Source organism: Gobius niger (genome assembly GCF_951799975.1).
Source record: "Gobius niger genome assembly, chromosome: 19".
Lineage (NCBI taxonomy): Eukaryota > Metazoa > Chordata > Actinopteri > Gobiiformes > Gobiidae > Gobius > Gobius niger.
Window position 1 is genome coordinate 20,270,687 of NC_136870.1, and position 20,016 is coordinate 20,290,702.

The 20,016-nt window shown below is 40.5% G+C and overlaps 2 protein-coding genes across 3 annotated transcripts in view; both read left to right on the forward strand.

The window, feature by feature from the left end:
- Nucleotides 1–20,016, forward strand: part of samd8 (sterile alpha motif domain containing 8) — a 243,737-nt gene that overhangs the window by 156,237 nt on the left and 67,484 nt on the right. The gene's annotated exons all lie outside the window — the stretch shown is intronic.
- Nucleotides 1–20,016, forward strand: part of dock1 (dedicator of cytokinesis 1) — a 294,516-nt gene that overhangs the window by 46,161 nt on the left and 228,339 nt on the right. For both annotated transcript variants that reach the window (XM_079577082.1, XM_079577083.1), the window contains exons 13-18: nt 1,106–1,231; nt 1,489–1,613; nt 5,045–5,143; nt 5,542–5,614; nt 13,424–13,527; nt 15,223–15,406. In XM_079577082.1, coding sequence (XP_079433208.1) covers nt 1,106–1,231; nt 1,489–1,613; nt 5,045–5,143; nt 5,542–5,614; nt 13,424–13,527; nt 15,223–15,406 — 711 coding nt within the window. The remainder of the gene's footprint in view (nt 1–1,105; nt 1,232–1,488; nt 1,614–5,044; nt 5,144–5,541; nt 5,615–13,423; nt 13,528–15,222; nt 15,407–20,016) is intronic.

Below are 20,016 nucleotides of genomic sequence, written 5' to 3' on the forward strand. Positions count from 1 at the left end.
TTTTGATGGTCCCAGCTTGTGTAAAGACCTTTTAGCGGTCTTTAACCGATCTAAGCCCCCCCTCAATAGATTTTCTGGTAAAAATCATTTTAGCATCTCCACATTTTCTTTTAAACCATACACTGCCACTCCAGTCTGAAGCCTTGAAAGGACAGTTTCAACAATCCGCTTCATCGCTGAACAACACTGGTTCAAAAGCCAAGAGGGAGCATCTTTCTGTGTCTTTGTGTGTGTCTCGTGAGAGTTTTTCGGGCGAGAAACAGCAGTCGTTTTTTTTAGAGCAGGAACCGGCACATCAGGAGGCGCGCTCAATAAACAGGAAAAAAAACGATCTTTTCCTCCCTCTGAAGTGGAGCCGCTCTGCTGACGTTAAACTGCACAGAAATATGACCCAAGAAAGTCCTTTTGTTTCACATTTATTCACATCCATATTGTGCGCTCTCAGCCATCGTTTCCCCTTTTTCACACCAATTATTCAACTCCGGGAGCTCAAGCACAGCTTAAAGATACTCTAGAAATGAAAGAATTGTTAGATGGTGGGGATTTCATAAAGCAGATTTATATTTTCTGTGACAGGATTTGTAGCGGTGGCAGTATCTTTGTGCTTGCAAACAATAGAACAATGCTAATGCCTTCTTATGTGTTTTATGTTCAATCATATGGTGAGAAACATCAGACGCTGTGTATAAATTCAATAAGTTATGTTCTTATGATATCATTACCAATTTCCATGTGCACTGAATGTCTGGTGCAGTGTTTTATGAAAGAACAATATTACTACAGTGTATACAGGGGCCTCTTGCTATCTCCCACTGGCACAGAGAGACATATGAGGATCTTCCGAAGGAGCTCGTCTGTGACCTCATAAAGAGTGAATCAAAGAGCCCTTAAAAACATGGCAACCTGTCCGGACGCCTTCCGGCTCGGGACTTGACGAACTTGCTTTGTAGGGGAGGGGAGCACTTTGTCTTCAAACACGACTAACAGAAAAGCTGTGCTGTTTGTTTCGTTCTGTGTTGTGAATTCAGGTTTAACAGAAAATTACTTTCTTTGATAAAGCATTTGTTTCTCTCTCTCTCTCTCTCTCTCTCTCTCTCTCTCTCAGGTCTGTGGGTGACTCTGAAGCTCCTTCCTGGAGACATTCATCAGATCAGGAAGGACTTTCCTCACCTGGTCGACCGGTCCACCGCTGTGGCTCGCAAGATGGGCTTTCCTGAGATCATTATGCCAGGTACGCCAATGTTCTGCACTCTTAACTTGAATTAAATCTCAAATACTGAATTGACAAGATATTTCCACCAAAAATGGCCTTAAAGAACTGTATTAGGGATGCCAGATAGGAATGTGGTAAGAAATAAATGAGCTAATTCACTTATTTAGTGTTTCCTTATAGGATAATGTTTAATGTATTGCATTTTGTATTTTGTAGAGATATCCCTCTTCCGTAAAGGATACATTTGAAATCTCCCTTTCTTCTATTCCCTGTAGGGGACGTGAGGAATGACATCTACGTGACTCTGGTCCAGGGGGACTTTGACAAAGGGAGCAAAACGACCCCTAAGAACGTGGAGGTGACCATGACTGTTTATGACGAGGACGGCAAGAGACTGGAGGTACAGAACTGCACATCTGTGAGGGTTTAACTGACAGCGGATGTCTTCAGCCATATGAACTTTCTCATTGTTTCCTGCGGAGAAAGTCAGTCTGGTACCGCTTTGTTTGCATCCAAATTGCAATTTTGATTTGATTGTGGATGTGCAGCTCTAACAAAGATACATAATCGCAACAGATTATCTATAGAGTCATGCTACCTTTGTTGTTATAGTGGACATATGTTTTGTTGAGGCATTATTTTGGCCTTTTAAATTCTGAAATGTAGCGAAAAGATGTAAAATGTGGAGGACAGCCTTTGTAACCTCTATAATCAATGTACGTTTTTGCTGAGGGTGCATTCAGAAAATGTCCTAGTACAGCTTAGACGGCTTCAAACTCTGCACAAAGTCATTTCTTCCTAGTTAAGCTTCAGCTTCTTCTCCCCTTGACATCACGTCGCTCCCAGGTGGACCATTCTCACCTGCGGCCAGTCCTAGATATTTTATTTCATTTTGTCCCATCTGAGCCTCCTTCAATCTCGACATAATGTGCTTGGGGCGTCGCTACCACCTGCCCTCCAGTCCGGAGAGGCATTATGGGGGAACTGCTGCCTGTTATTTCTCATAATTGGTGGTTGTCAGATTCTATTAGCGGCACAGTCTTTCAGTAGCTACAACTAGGAAACACAGCGAGAGGAAAAGAAGAGAGAAAGAGACGGCTCCGCACGTTGATTGACAGGGAACGCTAGATGTGTTCTTACCCGTGTCACTTTGTCCCTGGAGGCAAAGTTTGTAGTCGAGGAACCTGCTATAAAACATGACACTGTGAAAGGAAGATAAACCATTGATTTAAATAAAAAAAAACAAAAAACATTATAATGAACAGAAAAGAAACAACACGTTGACATTTTTTAACATATGGCAAAGTAAAGAAACAGGAGATTCAGAATTTCTGTTTTCCAGAAGATTTATTGATAGATTCCGGCATTGCATTCTGTTGTTGTGGCCTTAAGCAAAGCACTTTACCCTGATAAGTGTAATCAAGGTGATGAATTTAGGATCTTGAAAAAAAGGGGCTACATCTAATTTTACAGCAGCAGCATTTCAAACATAGGACTGGAATAGGAAAAAAGAAATCCGACTTGTCCGGGTCTAAAACAAAATCTAATATTGGCCTCATCTAGGACTAAATCACAACATGTCAAATTAATGTATAGTAAATTAAAAAACAACAGAAGGCTCTGAGTAACATCTGAAGATGGCAATGTTATTTGTTTGGCACAATTTGCACACAAAGTAGTTCAGTGTTCAGTAAAATAAGTAAATAAGTGTGTGGGCCAACCTGACCAGCATGTTTTTGGAGGTCGGGGAAACCAGAGTACCGCCTTCAGCACTCCTCTGAAATGGTGCACCACCTCCTGGGTTTGTCCCTGTTTCAGAGCGTGGTGTCCTGCACTGATCAGCTCCTGAGATACCTCCTCCTTCCTCTTTCTCCTGTGCAGCTCCCTCCGCTCCACAACAGTCTTTCACCATCTTCCTGGAAAAGCGTAGCAGTTCATCTGTTTTATTCTCCAGTGAACGTCCTTTAGCCAGAACAACAGAAGGCCTGTGTGGCTTAGCTGTGAGTCTTGCCCGTATATCTCCGCGTTAGTCCCTTTTTTTTGTTGCCTGTAGCGTCTCTTGTGACGCCTCTACTGTGCTTCCTCTACTGTGCTGCAGGTGTGGGGGGCTCTTTGTGCCTCTTCAGTGTCTCAGAAGAAGACATTTTTAGGTCTCAACTGTCATTAGCTCATAAGCTAGCTGTTTGTTTCCTTTTGAAAAGCAAGAAAAGAAAAATCTACCAAACCCCCAAAACATGTCAAAGAAACAATGTGGAACACAGAAACCAAAAATACAGTTCGCAGAATAAAGAAAAAAACACAGCTGCACCAAGAGAGAGGGAGGTTGCTGCTTGTTTACGCTTTGCCAACACACAATAATAATTAAAAAAATAAATTAAAAACAGACGAGTGCAGGCAAAATGCATTCAGCTGCCATGCACCGCTGACTATGAGTAAATATTTGCCCATAGATCTGAGAGGCAGATGGAAGCATAGCATTAAACCTGAAATTTGCATGATTCAACATTTTGTGCATCGGGTTGTACAGTGTGTGACCTGTTGGAGGCACATTTGGGCTGCCTGCAGAGACTAATTTCAGTGGCCGTTTCTCCCACCAGCAGCTGCTCCTGGCTGCGCTCCAAATCTCTCACTGTAGCCTAGGAGCCACTACTACCCCGCACTCTTTAAATTTTTAATCGGTAATTTATTTCTTATTTCCGCAACGGTGTCATGAGACCAGCAGCCAACGCGCAGCTGTGCGTGCATAAAGTAATGTTTGCTTAGATTAGTTTTATAGATACTTTGAATCAGTGGTTTCCCCAAGTCATCCGAGTACAAAGCCAGCGCTGAGTTCAGCCGTGGAAAAATGGTGTGTGTGCGTGGACTGGAGTTTGCGCGCTATTCCTCTGGCAGGGTTTCCTTTGGGCGCTTTGATTTTTCAGCCATAATATGCAGAATAGGCTTTTTCTCCAGCTACGTTGTTCTGACCAAGATCCCCATGCAAAATATTTATATTTTTTGGGGGTAGCCGTGTTGCAGAGTTGCTCATCAAAAAAGTACCTGGAGTTCCATTTCGCTTCAGTCATAGATTTCCAGTATGTCTTCTACATTTCCAGAACCGATAACCCCATTGATTACTGCCCCATTGATTTGTTAGCATGCCGTTGGCTCGTTACACAAACAGGCAACAAGACACAATTTTTTATCCAAGTGGTCAAGAGGAAAGGAGAAGCAGAGCATATCTTGGTTAACCTCTTAACTCCCACCTGAACATGTTTTCTCCTGTTCTCCAAATCCTCCAAATCTAAAAGCTTCTTCAAAATAGCGACAAAAACCCCCAACAAAAAATAGCGACAAAAAACGAGAGGAAATTAGGATGTAAATTGACAAAAATGACAAGAATCCAGCAAAAAAAAAAAGGCAAAAATCCAGCAAAAAAAGACAAAAACCCAGCAAAAAAGTGACAAAAATCCAGATAAAAGTGACAAAAATCCAACAAAAAAGTGACAAAAGAGCAGCAAAGAATGTGACAAAACAGCAACAAAAAAATTACAATAATCCAACAAAAAAGTGTCAATAATCCAGCAAAAAAAAGTGACAATAATCCAGCAAAAAAAGTAACAAAAGTGCCATAAAAAAGTGACAAAAACACATAAGGGAAATAAAAAGTGACGACAATGGCAAAGAGGAGAGAATGCATTTGGTTTTGGCGGGTGGTAGGAGATTAATCCCTCCTGCTCCTCTTTTTCCATACACTGACATACAGTTAAATGATAAAACGTGAAATGTCAACGCTGAGGTGATTTCTGCCAAAAAAAAACATGACACTTTCCCTCATTTGCTTTTCTGTAGAGTGTCATTTTTCCCGGGGCTGGAGATGACGGCATCAATGAGTACAAGTCTGTCATCTACTACCAAGTGAAGCAGCCGCGCTGGTTTGAAACTATCAAGGTGAGGATCTGTTTTTGCAAATGTTCTTTCTGACAACACTCGCTTACTACTGCTAATACTGTACGTGTATCATGTTTACTATGTCATCGTGCTTCTGAAATATACGTGTCATTCTGTCCTTGAATTGTAATAGATCATTCAAGTCGTAAAAAGTGACAGTGACAGTAGTTCTGGGAGTGTGTGTGTGAAGCTTTTGGAAAGGGAAGTATCCAAGTGCAAAACCTAGAGGCTGTTGCACATGGAACTAACAGTACTAAGATTGGTCATTACAACTACAAAGTATAGAAATTGCGAAAAAATAATATATGAATCAGGTTGTATCGAATTTTAGAGAAAATAATGGGCTTTTTTCATAGCTCTTGGCCCTTATCATAACCACTGAATGATTTGTGTCTTAGGTTGCCATTCCAATTGAAGACGTGAACCGTAGCCACCTGCGCTTCACCTTTCGCCACCGCTCGTCTCAGGACTGTGAGTACAAATATGAAGGGTCAGAAGCAGAAACTGTTTCTCAAATGGGCCACATGAATCTCAATTTAAAGATAATGATCATTTATATACATTAAAGGTATATTTCAGGATTTTTGACATAGGGCCACATTTCCTAGTTATCCAGAGTGTTGCTGATTTCTGGAGATATTTTTTTTGTAATTCATGCAGTTCTTATATTTGAAGAGTTACATGGCGCTAGGCTTGTGCAAGGCTAGTGCATTTCTATGGTGTTAGCTAGCCTGCATTAAAAACAGTCTGACCCGCTCCACAGTGCACCTGAGGCAAATCACTTAGAACACCAGATTAATGACATAAATGCTTCCATCATATGAATCATCGCATTTTGAGGGACTATTTTCCAGCAGATCACTCCGCCGCTGCGTAGCTTATACAACCACGAAGCTGATAGTGCTCAAATATAAGTTATTTTAAATGCAAAATGGTTGAAATTACTCTATCGACACAGGTTAGTCTGGCGTTATAAGTGATTTGCCTCAGGTGCACTGTGGAGCGGGTCAGACTGTTTTTAATGCAGGCTAGTTGATATCGTAGACGTCACTCTTCAAATATAAGAATTGCTTGAATTACTAAAAAAAATATCTCCAGAAATCAGCAACACTCTGGATAACTAAGAAATGAGGCCCTATGTCAAAAATCCTGAATTATCCCTTTAATATCCGAAGTTTTTTAGTTTCCGGACTATTAGCCGGTCCTTTTTCCCTCCTTTTCAAGCATGTGGCTTATACAACAGCGCGCCTAATTTATAGATTTTTATGGTCTAACTGAATATTGTGTCATGTGTCACCGTCTTCATTCGCATCTGTCCGCGGTGTTTACTGCACACTGGAGCGCGGACAGCAGGAGGCTCTCCCGCGCTATAGCTAACATGGCTTCGAGTGCAAAATAAATGCGTTTAATTCTCTCACCGCTGAAATATTATTAAGGGTCCAGCGATGCGCGGGTATGAAAAGCCAGCCTTGAGCGATTCACCACAGACCCAGCTCAGAGCAGCTGCGAACACTGACTTGACTGAACACACCAAAACATACTGTAGTTCTCTGATCAGGACTCAAAAACAGGAGGCATGTTGCTATATCTTATTTTTTTCTTGCTGTAGGGTCCTTCAAAACATTTTCGAAACAAACTAAACAAAAAAAAAGAAGACATTTCGGGCACGGTGAATCTAATTATGAAGGACTTTTCAGCATCAATCTTTGTTGTTTACATTACCGTGACAGTATTGCTTCCTGAAAGTCGTGAAACGTTCTTATTATCGCATCCCTGTGAAATACTGGGTTGTCAGAAGTGTGGTGGGAAAGTGAGGAGTAGGTTTTGGACCACAGCCAACTATTTAAAATGCGTGCACTGCATTTTTCGTTATTTGCAAGCGGATAAATTTATGCTTAGTTAACTTTTATACTTCGTTTACTGTGTTCGCATAACTCACTCAAATTCCTGTGTTTTGAATTGATCAGACTTTTGGGCTACGCTCCCAGTTGACAGATTCGTGACGGGGCTTGTCAATGGCCACAGCTGGGAGGCGACTAATTCCTGGAGTGACTCGCTTGTTAATTAGAACCAATAGTCTCGCTCGGAGTAGCCAGCACTGTGATGTCCTTCTGTTTTGTAATATGCTTTATAAAATCTTGGCAGCTGAGAGGGCAGTGCGGCCCTGGCTGCTCCTGCCTCTCCTTCCCACCCATCTGCTAACCACCTTGTTGCCACTATATTTAATGGTTCGCCACTGAAAAGCAGCGAGTTGTGTTTTTTTTATGTGCCTCTCTGCTTACACCACAGGCATAATACACAGGTGATTCAAAGCATCAATTCGCCATCGAGAAAATGTCCCCAAAAAACGAGAAATGACTCAAATCATTGTATCCGTTAAAATCTATACTAATCAGTTCAATAATTAGTTCAAAATGTAATCTTATTTTGATGAATGAGTGTGACTCCAAGCAGCATTCTGTCGAGATTACCATTCTTTCAGTGCTTTTGTGATTGGTAAACTTCCTCAACTCCGGCGGTTCAAAAGGCCGCACTCTAGGTCTCCGTCTTTCCAATTGCATTTAGAGGTAATTTATATCATTTTGTCTCAACCCTGTGGAAATCAAACTCACTTTAGCAACAAACGGACCGATTCTGGCAAAGAATAGTAAGAATAAGAACAGACTGTCAAGCTACGGATAACATTAGATTGAATGCGATTGTTAAAAATGCTTGATTCTAATGGTCCTGATATCAATTTTTTCGTGTTCAGTGTTGCCAGTGTGGTAAGATTGAGTGCACATTGGAGCCTTTTAAACATTTCAAGGAGAAGCGTAAAAATACTGAACACAAAATACACAAAATACTGAACACAAATACTGAATACTTAACTACAGGTTTTCAGGACTTGACTTGATCAAAACCGGAAGGATTTGGTTATTATACTATATATACTTGCGACAATGCCATTTCTGTTTAGGTGCGATAAGTCTTTTGGCCCACCATATTTATTGATTAGTTACAACAACATTTTTCTAGTTAAAGTCTTTTATGTTTGCTTACTTGGGCTGGGACGATCCACTTTTGTCACGATCCGATACGTATCACGATACTCAGGGGCCGATACGATACGTGTTGCGATATAATGAGTAATTATGATAAGTAATGTGCTATGTAACTGTTACTGGAAAACAATGGAGTGTGTGATAAAAATGCCTCCAAACACAAGTATTGAAAGTATTGTGATACTTATATGATACTATCAAGTATCGATTCTTGGTATTGCAATCCAAGTCCGATCCGATATTTTGTCCCAGCCCTAATGTTCACATAAAATCCACATGAGTTTTCCATCGTAGACAAAGGAAGTTACCGTTTGTTAAAAGGTTGTTTTAGCGTTGAGGACTTTTTGCCTCTCACTCCGTCACGATACAGTATATTGTATGCATAACATGTAGTCCAGTCTGCTGCTAAAAGATTGTTAGTTGCTGACAACCTAGTACAGATAAAGGTTTGAGAACCTTGGTCCAAAATTCAGCATACTTATTTTACATCTGTCATCTGCAATGTCGTTTACTGTAATTTTTCGTCCTCGTGGCAAAATCTTCCATATCCTTCTCCTCCTACTTTGGACCATCCAGATGTTTGGGCCAGGTCTGAGGGCTCCGGGGGCTCAGACCTGGGCTGATAATCCTGTTGGAGAGCCCTCTTGTCATGCTCGGCACCTCAGTCCTGCACAGTCTAACGCTGTTACGGAGTGCGCCTTTGAAACCCGCCAAGCCGCTGTTATCTATCTGTAATGGTTGCTTTAGAAACTGGCTCACCTTACGTGACTGGAGGACTGCAGAGGCATGCTGATGATGCTGCCAAACTCCGGCTTGTCAACGACTCCTAATAGATATGCCACTGATGTACGAAGGCTGCAGAGATTATTGTTTGCCCTGTTCTTTCCCCCTTAATTCAAGTAATCATAGCAATTTCACACACTGATTAAGAATAACCTCAATATTTCCCAATTAGAGAGGCGCCCCCATTGTCTTAATTTTCTCTCCTGTAGTCCAAAACAAGCTAAACAATAAGTTGGTCATGCACTTTTATATTTATATTGATTTTAATGTGGTTGAAATGTCTGTCAGGTTTTGTATTTATAACCTGATGGCAATAGACAATGTATGATATAGGCTACACTTGTCACAGAAAGGAAATGTGCTGAAATTAACTACTTTGCAGTTATGCGAAAACATATCATCGAGATGTTTAGAGAAAGCACATAAAAGAGATACTGTTGTTTTGTCCTGACCAGACCTCCCTTTCTAAATGGAAGCCATTCTATTGAACCACACTCATGGGGCATATTTGTGCTGCAATGTTTGGTTCCCGCCATAAACCTCTCCCGCAGACCTACATCAGCAGTTTTCTTAATTGTGGTGTCGGCATTATTTTTGAACGGGCTTGTGACTAGTAAAACAAGAGAGTATAAATAGAAATGCTATTTGTATGAATGATGCACTGTTCCATTGGGTGGATATAGACCGGCACTGAAATAGACTTATTATCCACAAGAAAAAAGCTATTTAGATAAAGCTGCCAAGTTCTGCCAGGACTAGTGGTTTTCAAATGGTGTAGCTTCAGGGCACATGTTTAACCTATTACGGCAAGCTACAACCAATGGCCCGCTGGCAGCTCTGCTATATGCCCACGACACTGGGGGCCGCCATTGCTGTAGTACCTCCATATCGGCGCTAGTGCCCCATTGAAAAGCATTGGAGTTTAGAGTTTACATTTTTTCAACACTAGACAAGGCTAGATATTCCTCCTGAGATAACGCTGGGTTAGTCACAGGTTGGCTGGGTTAGTCACAGGTTGATTTTCGTAAGAAGAATTTTAGAAATCTCGTACTTAATGAGGGTCGGACTGTTAGCATTGTAGCAGCGCGAGCTACACGTCACGCAAGGGCCAAGTCTACAGTGAAGATCCCGCCCGTATGCCCTTTTTAGGAACATGCTTCGTCAGAGCTGGGGAGGGGGAGTCTGTAAATCCACCATGACTTCCCCCACGACCGTAGTCATTATAGTAAACGGGGAGGAGTGAGCAGAAGCTGTCCATTTATATATACAGTCTATGGCTACAACCCGAATGCAAGTAATCCTTTCCAAGATTGTAGTTTGACCTGTAGACCAAAGTGCTGTACACAATGGGAAATACTAAAACCACAAACCAAAAATCCCCGTTTATAATCCTCCTGCACCTTGGTAGATTGCAAAGCTCATCCCAGACCCAGATTGGCTTTCATGTCCTCGGCTTTTCAATGGGCCGCCTCTGAATCAGCTCCAACAAAGAGCCTCAGTCCGCTCCTCTTCACCGCTGTCACTGATGGATCCTATCACCGAAAACCGCGGCAGCTGTAACAGGGACACCCGCCATTCTGGCTCTTGTGCCGCATCGGTCATTATGCCAGTGTACCTGCAAGTGTGGCTGGGCTTTACAATGCGGCGAGGACATTTATCTGAAGTGACAGCTCACCCTTAGAGAGGAGAGGTTTTGGATAGGCATGACTTTGACTGACTGCTGTCCGGAAAGTGACCTTTTCTCCGAGCCAGATGCATCATTTGGGGCAATGGAAGTTTTGTTTTTTTCTCCCCCTTGACACTGTGGGTAGTTGTAAAAAAAGCGGAAATCAGGGCTCACTGAATTGAATGTTTTTTTTTATCAATCGAACCAAGCCAAAACTTACCTGAACCCAGTTGTACTGCAATTTAAAGACAACACAAGCTTGTCTAAAACGGGCACTTTTGCTTCACACTCCACAGCACCAACTACACAAACATGTTTTGCTACCTGGCTGTATTGTAGCTTGGCGAGACAGCCACTTCAGAGCAACTTCTTTTACCTACAATTACCAGTGTTTAGTGCTACAAAATTCTCGAGATGGGTTCCTCAGCTCTCGACAGGTCGCGCAGAAATGTTCGTTGATCAAATGCAGAGGTCACAACTGTAGAATCCGATGCTGGTTGAAGTGATAGCAAGACAAACCTAACCTTTATGTGCACTGAAATAGGAGAAAAATGTATCCAAGTTGTATTTTTTTTACTCACACATTTTCCATCAATAGTTCCTTCACCACACTTTGACAAATAGCGTTTTTCGAACTCTGCAATTCACTTCTTTTCACACGGCTGGTGCTGCTCTCCCTTCACCGTCTCTTTCTCTACCCCAGTCCCTGTAATTATTCAGCAGCGAAGGCCACGGGCAGCAAACCAATGAGGGGATTTATGGAGAGCGAATGCGCGAGATGTGACAATGAATCATGACCAGGCGCGCGTAAATTTCAGCTTGTTGATCCGCTGTGATGATGTACGTGCTCCTGTTCAAACACTTGCATACAGGACATAGACACAAGTGTCCTTATTGTTTTTATGCCAGGGCTGTGCCAGGTTGTGACCTTCAGACCCACTTTTGCTGGCGCTCAGGCTTCTTGCAGGGTTGGCACACACATTGTAACAGATGGTCGGGTTGTGCAATTAATCGAAATTCAATTACAATTTTGATTATTATGCTAGACGATTACAAAAATCGAGAAAAGACGATTATCAAGGATGCCTGCCTGGAACTGTTGTATTTGTAGTTTTTATATGTAGCTCTTGAGATAACCCGCTGACCTCACCTTTAGCTGAAAGGAGAACAGCTGTTTAGAAGCCTCTATGTCCTTTGCCCAGGTGCTGGTTATGTGGGGCAGAGTCTAAAACTCTTCAGGAGCTGATCGCACAAACAGAGCTTAAAGCAAACTCGTATTATTTCATGAAGCTGGGATAATTTTCTGTTCCCTTCGGATCTCACTTGCTACTGGCAAATGCTTCGGTCTGACATAAACGGCGCTGTGTGACGATGTCATCAGTCCGCGGCTCGGTTTGCTTGCGCAGGTGTGAGGACTGGCCAGCAGGAGGCAGGTGAGGATTAGTTTAGCAACATGATTATTCAAAGAAGATATTTATTATAGGTGTTTCTAAAGGCAACAAATAATCGTTAGAATAATTGTGATTTTAATTATGATTTTTTTTCTATAATGGAGCAGCTCTAAGGGATGGTACTTTTTTAATCAAGTTTTATAGTTCTTAACGATTACGTCTCATTTTAGTGTGAGACGGAGCTGTTATCTTAGTTACTTACTTGCTTATCCTGAATAAAGGTGTAGTTGCACGGTTAAAGACCTCAGCCGTATGGGTTCGAGTCCTAGCTCCAACAAATTACTGAATTAAGGATGTTTTTGGAAAGACTTCCTGCCGCTTGTTGCTGCGACGTATCTAGCGTTGCTCTGATTGGTTGATACTGTCTGTCAATCACGCCCACCAGGAAATCGTTGAGCTCATGCTTGCTCCCAGACTATTTGTCTTTGAAATATCTATGAAAAAACATGTAGTTTGGCAGGCCAGGCAAACTTGTTTGTGGACCACAATGAGAAAAGAATGAAATAAACCTCTTTCTTCAATACAGTTGAAGATCATGTTGGATGTTGTATTTGAATAACATTGAATGTGATGTACTGTATAATGCAAGACCAACTTGGAGCTTTTAACCATGTTTTTCAACATTCCCTCGCCAACAGTGCGAGTAATCCTGTCCGCTTTGGTTGTTTTATGCATCTGTGTTTGTTGAATTTTGTTCCATAATAGAACAATGTTTCTGGTGGGTTTGGACCCAGAAGTGTGTGGAAGCATTTATGTACAGGGAACATCTATATAAAACGTACACAAAACACCAGATTCAGTTAAAATTACTGCAGATTTTTTTTTTTTTATCACAAAAGCACACAAAAGAGTACAATCCATGCCCTTCCTAACCAAACTCAGAGTATGTGCACCTGTAAGTCAGTCCAGCTATTTCACAGTCAATCGGAGGTAGATAAAGGCTTCATAAAAAGCAGAGGACATGGTCGTTTGGTCTTTTGTGTCGACTAATTATGTTGTTGAATATGTGCGATGACTACGGCTTTTAAGTCATGTACAAAAGAGGACACCGTTTTATGCAATTCAATGCAAGCAGTAGTTCAATCTGAAGCACATATTGGGTAACCTTCGATCTTGAACTGGCTTGTAGGAAATGGAATATGCAATTTCATATTATGGAGCAGTATTATTACTAATTGTTCCATTTTGTTTATTTCATCTTAGACCTCTTGTTACTTAGTGTTGTCCCTGATAACCAATAGTATCCCATTTCCCATTTCTGAAAATAAAGAAATGTTTGCAACTTGTTATTTTATGTAACGTCTCCCTGTCGAATTTGTCTGTCTTGCCCCCACAGCTAAAGACAAATCGGAGAAGATCTTTGCCCTGTCTTTTGTGAAGCTGATGAGATACGACGGCACGACGCTGAGGGACGGTGAACACGACCTGATTGTGTACAAGGTAACTTTAACTTTCTGAAAGTGAGCTGGGGAAATGGAATTCTGCTTTTCTGCATAATTTTGAGGAAGGTCTTTTGTTTAGTTCTGGTTTAGCACTGATTATGCTTAACCAGAACATTTATTAAACACTAATTAAAATTTGCCACAGCACTTTACAGAGTTTTTTTGGGGGGAGGGGATCAAAAAGGCTGCATAGCAATGCCCTATGTGTGTTCCTCAAAGATTAGAGCTGTGGTTCCCAGCCTTTCTTGTTTCTCGTATCCCTTGAGTGTTTCATTTATACTCCGAGTACACCGTACCACGAGGATGCTGTCATTAGGGCTGCCAAAATTGGTTAGCTGCAAATTTGACTGAAGTTAGTTCGTTTCACTGAACCTCAGTCAATGCTACACGCTGCATGTCATTTTGAAGCACAGAACCTGGAGAATTTAATCGCAGAGTTAGTTTTAAACTCCCCAATTGTATTTTTTGAGCGTTGTGCAAAATGCTGCGGCTAGCAACAGCATGCTAATGCTAATGGCGACTAATCGAAGCTGGGACAGAAACTATGATTGAATCAAGGCAAGGCAACTCTATTTATACTGCACATTTCTTACACAAATCAATGCGCTTAAATCACCTAAAGGAATACAATAAAGTTGGCCTCTGCTGGATTGGCCAAGTATTTATGTTTTTTGCAGGATTATAGATCAGACATTTGGAAAAATCTGCCAAATATATCGGTCCAAAATATCGGCCGAGCATAATCCGCATCAAAAATCGCCATCAGACTTAGAAAAACCCATATCGGTCGACCTCTAATTTTAATATTTGGTGCTTTTCAAACAAAACTATACTCATATTTTTAAGCTCTAGAGTTAGTTTCTATGGCATTTGATGGTCTTCAATAATATCGTTTATCGCCTTGCTGTCAATTATTTAGAAAGTGCTCGATTAAACTCAGATTGATTAATATGTAGTTGTGCGCTCTGGTCAGCATTGCAATACTATTCATTACCTTATTTCATAATCTGTGAAGATGTGATTAGATCATTTTGAAAGTGTCAGTTCAGCATAAATTCTTTTTATGAGTCAATTTTTACCACGTACCTTTGTATCAACCTTTGCAATAAAAGTTGGAAAACTGGGAAAGTCGATGTGCTACGAGGCTCTGATAAACACTGAACGACAACAGTGTTTCCCTAACATTCCGGGAGGGGCGAAACAGCACCCCCAATTTTGCAAAAAGTGTACTGCCTCCATACTGTAAGGGCTTTCCATTGAGAATGAATGGGCTAAAGCGGCATATTTTAATTTGAATAATTTAGTTTGGCTTAGAATTGACATCAAACCCACTCGTTTCTTATCGTAACCATTAGGAACACGGTGAGAAGTCGTCCTGAGTTCGTAGGTGCTGTAATCACGGCTGCTGTGGAGACTTGGGTATTGAGAACAGCTCTGCCCCCACAGTGAAAATTCATTTATTTCCAATTAAAAAAGGCTTGTATAATACCTGTGCGATGCTGAGCACATTTATGTTAATTAAAAAGTTATTAGCAGCAGGTCTACCCTCATTAGCCTCATTAAGAATTTTGTGTTTGAGCGTCATTTGTAATTTTAGTGAGGTGGATCCGTCTTACGGGAGCTGTCGTTGAAAGCATTAGAATACCATTTTAAAGACAAAACTAAATGTGTTTTTTTGTCGTTGTTGAATTAGGCAGAGGCTAAGAGGTTTGAAGACTCGTCGCTGTACTTGAACCTTCCTGCCACGAAGATGGAGATGGAGGAGAAGGGTTACTCGACGACCGGGAAAAACACCCAAAACCTGGGCAACTGCAGCATCAGCAAGGACTCCTTCCAGATCGCCACCTTGGTCTGCTCCACCAAGCTCACACAAAACGGTAATGCACAGCTCACTGTCCTTCACCCGACCTCCTGGTGTATTAGCGTTATTTCAGCTTTAAAGATTGTAGAGGTATTTGCAGGGGCGATGACTTTCACCTAACAGCCAGAACTAGAGGCGCTAGGTCTGCAAAATATCGTTATATCGTTTTACAGCAGGGGTAGGCAACGTCAGGCTTGGGGGCCAAAACCGGCCCTCCATCATCAAACACTGGCCCTTGAGATGATTTTGAGAAATATTATGACTCAAATCAGAGATCAAATGCCTGTTAAAGTACTCTAGAAATGTGAAAAATACTGTCAATTCCTTAAAATGTCTTAACAGAGCACCCTTTTAGGTCATAATCCTAAAAGAATAATCATCTAAAGGAAGAAATGACTTACATCTGCTTTAATTAAGAGATTAAATCTAAAGTTTGAGTAGATTTGGTCTGGCCCTAGAGCAGATAAACCTATTATGGAACAAGCATGTTTTTTCTTAATTCAGATTATTTTGTATATTTTCAAGTGATAAATAAATAATTTTTACAGTAAAAGTTAATTTGTCTGTTTCCAGTGGGATTTCTATTTGTTCGACTGGCATTAGCGTTTTTATCTGATCTTTGATGAGTTCAAACCAACTCAAATTTATTCAAGCGATTTTAAGTAATTTATCTTATTTAAGATGGACATTTTCCCAGTGTATATAATGTACAACACTGGCATATGTAGAAAGTGATGCTTTACGTCAATTGCTTCAATTGGAAGGTCCGGCCCTTGGTCTTTTAACGATGAAGGAAACCGGCCCTCCAACGAGCAAACTTGCCGACCCCTGTTTTACAGCATCCTTATGGTGAGAAGCCATAATATATTGCAACATCACTAAAGGCTTCATCAGACTGAGATCAACAGATTTTTTTTGCAAACTCCGTCGAAAAATTTACTGAATTTATAAATGTCAGGGCTATCACCAGGATTTTTTTTCACAGTGTAGGGGGTCCCGGGGCAACCCCCCCCCCCCAAAAAAAAAAAAATGTTGTGGGTCAAATTTGTGTTTCTTGTGCCAAGCCCAAAGGCGATGTAATCTTAAAAAAGAAATTGAAATCAGGTATTGTTTCGATGGTATCGATTCAAAAAGGAAAAAAAAAAAACAGAAAATCCCCCCTACGTTGGTTGAAACACAGTGTAGGGGGCGAAATCGCTGTGTAAAAGTTCTAGTAAAAGTTTTAGTTAAACATCTCCTAATGTTGTTCAATTTTAGTCTTGTTGTGGCGCTGTAGTGTTTTTTAAGTCTTGTTTTGACACAATTTGCTGAATAACTAGTTACTAACAATTTGTGTTTAATTAGAAAGGAACATATTGTGTTGAAATGGTTTAGTGAAATATCGCAATAATATCGTTGTCGCGATATTGCACAGTGGTATCGCATATCGCAAGTTACTTCAATATCGTGCAGCCCTAATTATTACCTATTCGCTCATAACTCTTGGTGCATCGGGAATCAAGTGCTCCGAGGGGTGTTGGAGGATTTGGCATTTACAGAATTGGCGTCACTGTATTCTCAATGCAGTTGATACAAAATGATGTTATATTCAATGAGAACGGTAAGATGGAAGGAAGATGAATTCTAGAAAATGGAAATGTATGTCAATGTGACTGAAGATGCACTGAGCAGTGTCTGTGCTGCACAGGCATCAACAGACAAATCGTAGTAAATTCATCAGCAAACAGAAGTCTATGTGCACTGACAAAGCATTGTGTGGTGTTCTCTGGTGAAAAACAAAAAACAGGAAGGCGCTAAGAGAGAGTGGGGAACATGCGTCTATAAGTTGATGTATATTAAGAAGGTGCAGGGTTTGCTTGCTGGACTGGACACAATGTTATTCTATTGAGTTTGCATGTTTCCCTCACAACTCTGAAAGTTTCCTCCAAGTACCATGCTCCCCTACCTTGTTTACTTTGACTTTAACCTTTACCTTTGCCCTGCCCTGCCTCAGGACCATAGTTATTTGGATTCACTCAGCAATTTAGAACAGACAAAATATTGATCTGTAACCCCAAAACTGGACCGAGTTCTTTTGCAGTTTCGTTTAAGGTATTAAAAAACATTAAATGAATAGTGCCAAAACTGAAGTAATTGAAAAATATATTTAACTGTATCCACACCTGCACTGAGTTACTTAACTTACTTGGACTTTCTCTAAAATGTTTACTGCATTCGACCACAGTTTTCGGCTGGAATGATACACAATTTGCTTTTGAATTTCGGAATTCCCCCTCATTCCACAGATATGCCTTGAAAATCATTACATTTGACTTGCCCTAAACCCTACATTACCAAAGCTCTGAAAATCTGGACTTGTTGATATTTCTTCAAGCTCAAGGGCTCTCCATTTATCCACTTGAGTCCTAATCTACATCCTCTCTTTCTCTTCTGTCACTCAAGCCTCATTCACCCCATCTTGTCTGACAGCGTGACTCTGTTTACGGCCTGTCAGTCCGCTCCATGCATTTTTTCACCCGCTTTATATCCTCCCTTCCTTCGGTGCCGAGAAGAGCGCCACTTATTAAACGGAGAAAGCCCTGTCTGTGCCCTCTGGCCTCAGGATTAAGCTGCTGCAGCCTCTTGCTTGACATTGACACATGTTTACAAATCCCATCATGGCACTAAACCCTCTAACACTTGTCCTCAATTCCACATAAGCATTACATCATTGTTGTCTTATTTGTAAAAGCTTAGCGACTTGTGTGAGGCCAAATCCTCCTTTTGTGCGACATTACAAAGTCGGGCTAAAGGTTGATTTGATCATCTAGTATTACTGTGCAAGGCTGGACTTGTACATGTTGTCATAACCCAGGCATTAAGACTGTAATTTATGGCAAGAGGCTACTGATGAATAATGGTGACATGAACTGGCTAATACATCAGGCCCTCTTCCAAATGCTTTCCTTTTGGATAACCTGTTCCAAAAAACAGTGTCGCTGGTGTTTAGCTCATCTTTGAAAACGTGTGGCATGATTGTGAGAAACTGCTTTATGTAGATGAGCGCATCTGGCTGCAAACTCAAGATAACTGCGAGAGTCTCAATAGAGGTTCATGCAAATAGTTCAGTCAATTTTATGAAACCGTGCCATCCTAGCCTCTAAGGTTTTCTATGAAGCAGTGCATGAACTGTGCCACAACTGGCAACACCTGTGGCTGTTCTCACAAAGGTACTGTTTTATGATAATTGTGTTACTCTTTTGACATGACAAATTATACCGTAGGGAAATCAAGATTGACTGGTTTTGCGATTACCACGATCATAAAAGGGAGCAGTGGATTAACCGTAAGTATTTTAGAAGCCACAGTTTGCCGCTGAAATCTCTTGTGTGAGTTGTAGTTGAAGTTTATTGAGCAGTTAACGTTTCTTTTTTTCTTCTTCTCAAAATTTCACAATCATACTGTTATGGAAGCTAAGTGCCTACCCCTTGTTCATGTAAATGACATCAGATGTAAACAATTCTTCCTGAGTATACTTAAACAGGTTCAAAACACAACTATATACATGTGTTTCTGAGTTAACTTTTATCCCAACGTAGTTACAAATATCCATATGTGTAAGTTTTAATAACATAAAGCCTAGCCCAGACTAGATTGCCTATAATAATTAGAATTTATAGTAAAGTAATAATTTTATAATAATTTTGGTAAAGTTCAAATTGTTTTGTATTATTCAATGTATTCTTTAAATACAAGAGTCTTGAATCCTTTATATTTTTCAAATTCATGTATTAAAAAATGTGTGCCTTGAATCGTAAAATTGCAATGTTTTCTCTCACAATATTAATCATGATTCAAAAATTATTTCATAGAAATCTGTAACATTTTTACTCCTAATGACAAAATAAGTTTGACAGCCAATAACAGTTACTGTCTGCTGTTTTGAAGTTTTTCTTTTGCAGTGCTTGTTGTAATGTTCAATAATTTGATGGCTTATGTCTTTAGCAATTTATAGGCCTGTCACGATAACAAATTTGAAGTTCGATATATTGAGGCAGGAAAGTATCGCGATAAACAACAACAAACAACTAACCCTAACCCTAACCCCTAACCCCTAACCCAGGCATAAAAATGACAGTAAACCTTTGTTCTAAAAGTGCATAATCATATCCTAAAATACCACACAAGCAGCAATAAACATGGAATATAATGCAACTCAATTTGCTTCAACTTTGCTTCAAGAAAAAATAGGGGCAAAATGCTAATAAATGTACAGACGATAAATATCGAGCACAGAAATGTATCGTTTATCTGTTATTTAGTCGATATAGTTATTATCTTGACAGCCCTGCAACTTAGAAGCCATACAATATAATATAAACTCCTCCTCCTGACTCCAAGCCTGTATGAGGTTAATCTGACTACACAGACACGGTTTGTTAGTTGTTTTAAATTACCAAAACAAATATACTGTATTGAGCCAGCTTACATCTTCCAAACCCACATATTGTAGATCAGATTGTGTCAGGAAGGGCATCTGTCATAAATACCAGAAACACCAGATAGACAGACACATTTACATGAACAATGATCATAATGAAATCAAATTGCAGCAGGGATAAAGGATCCCCAAAAGCGCTCAGTCCT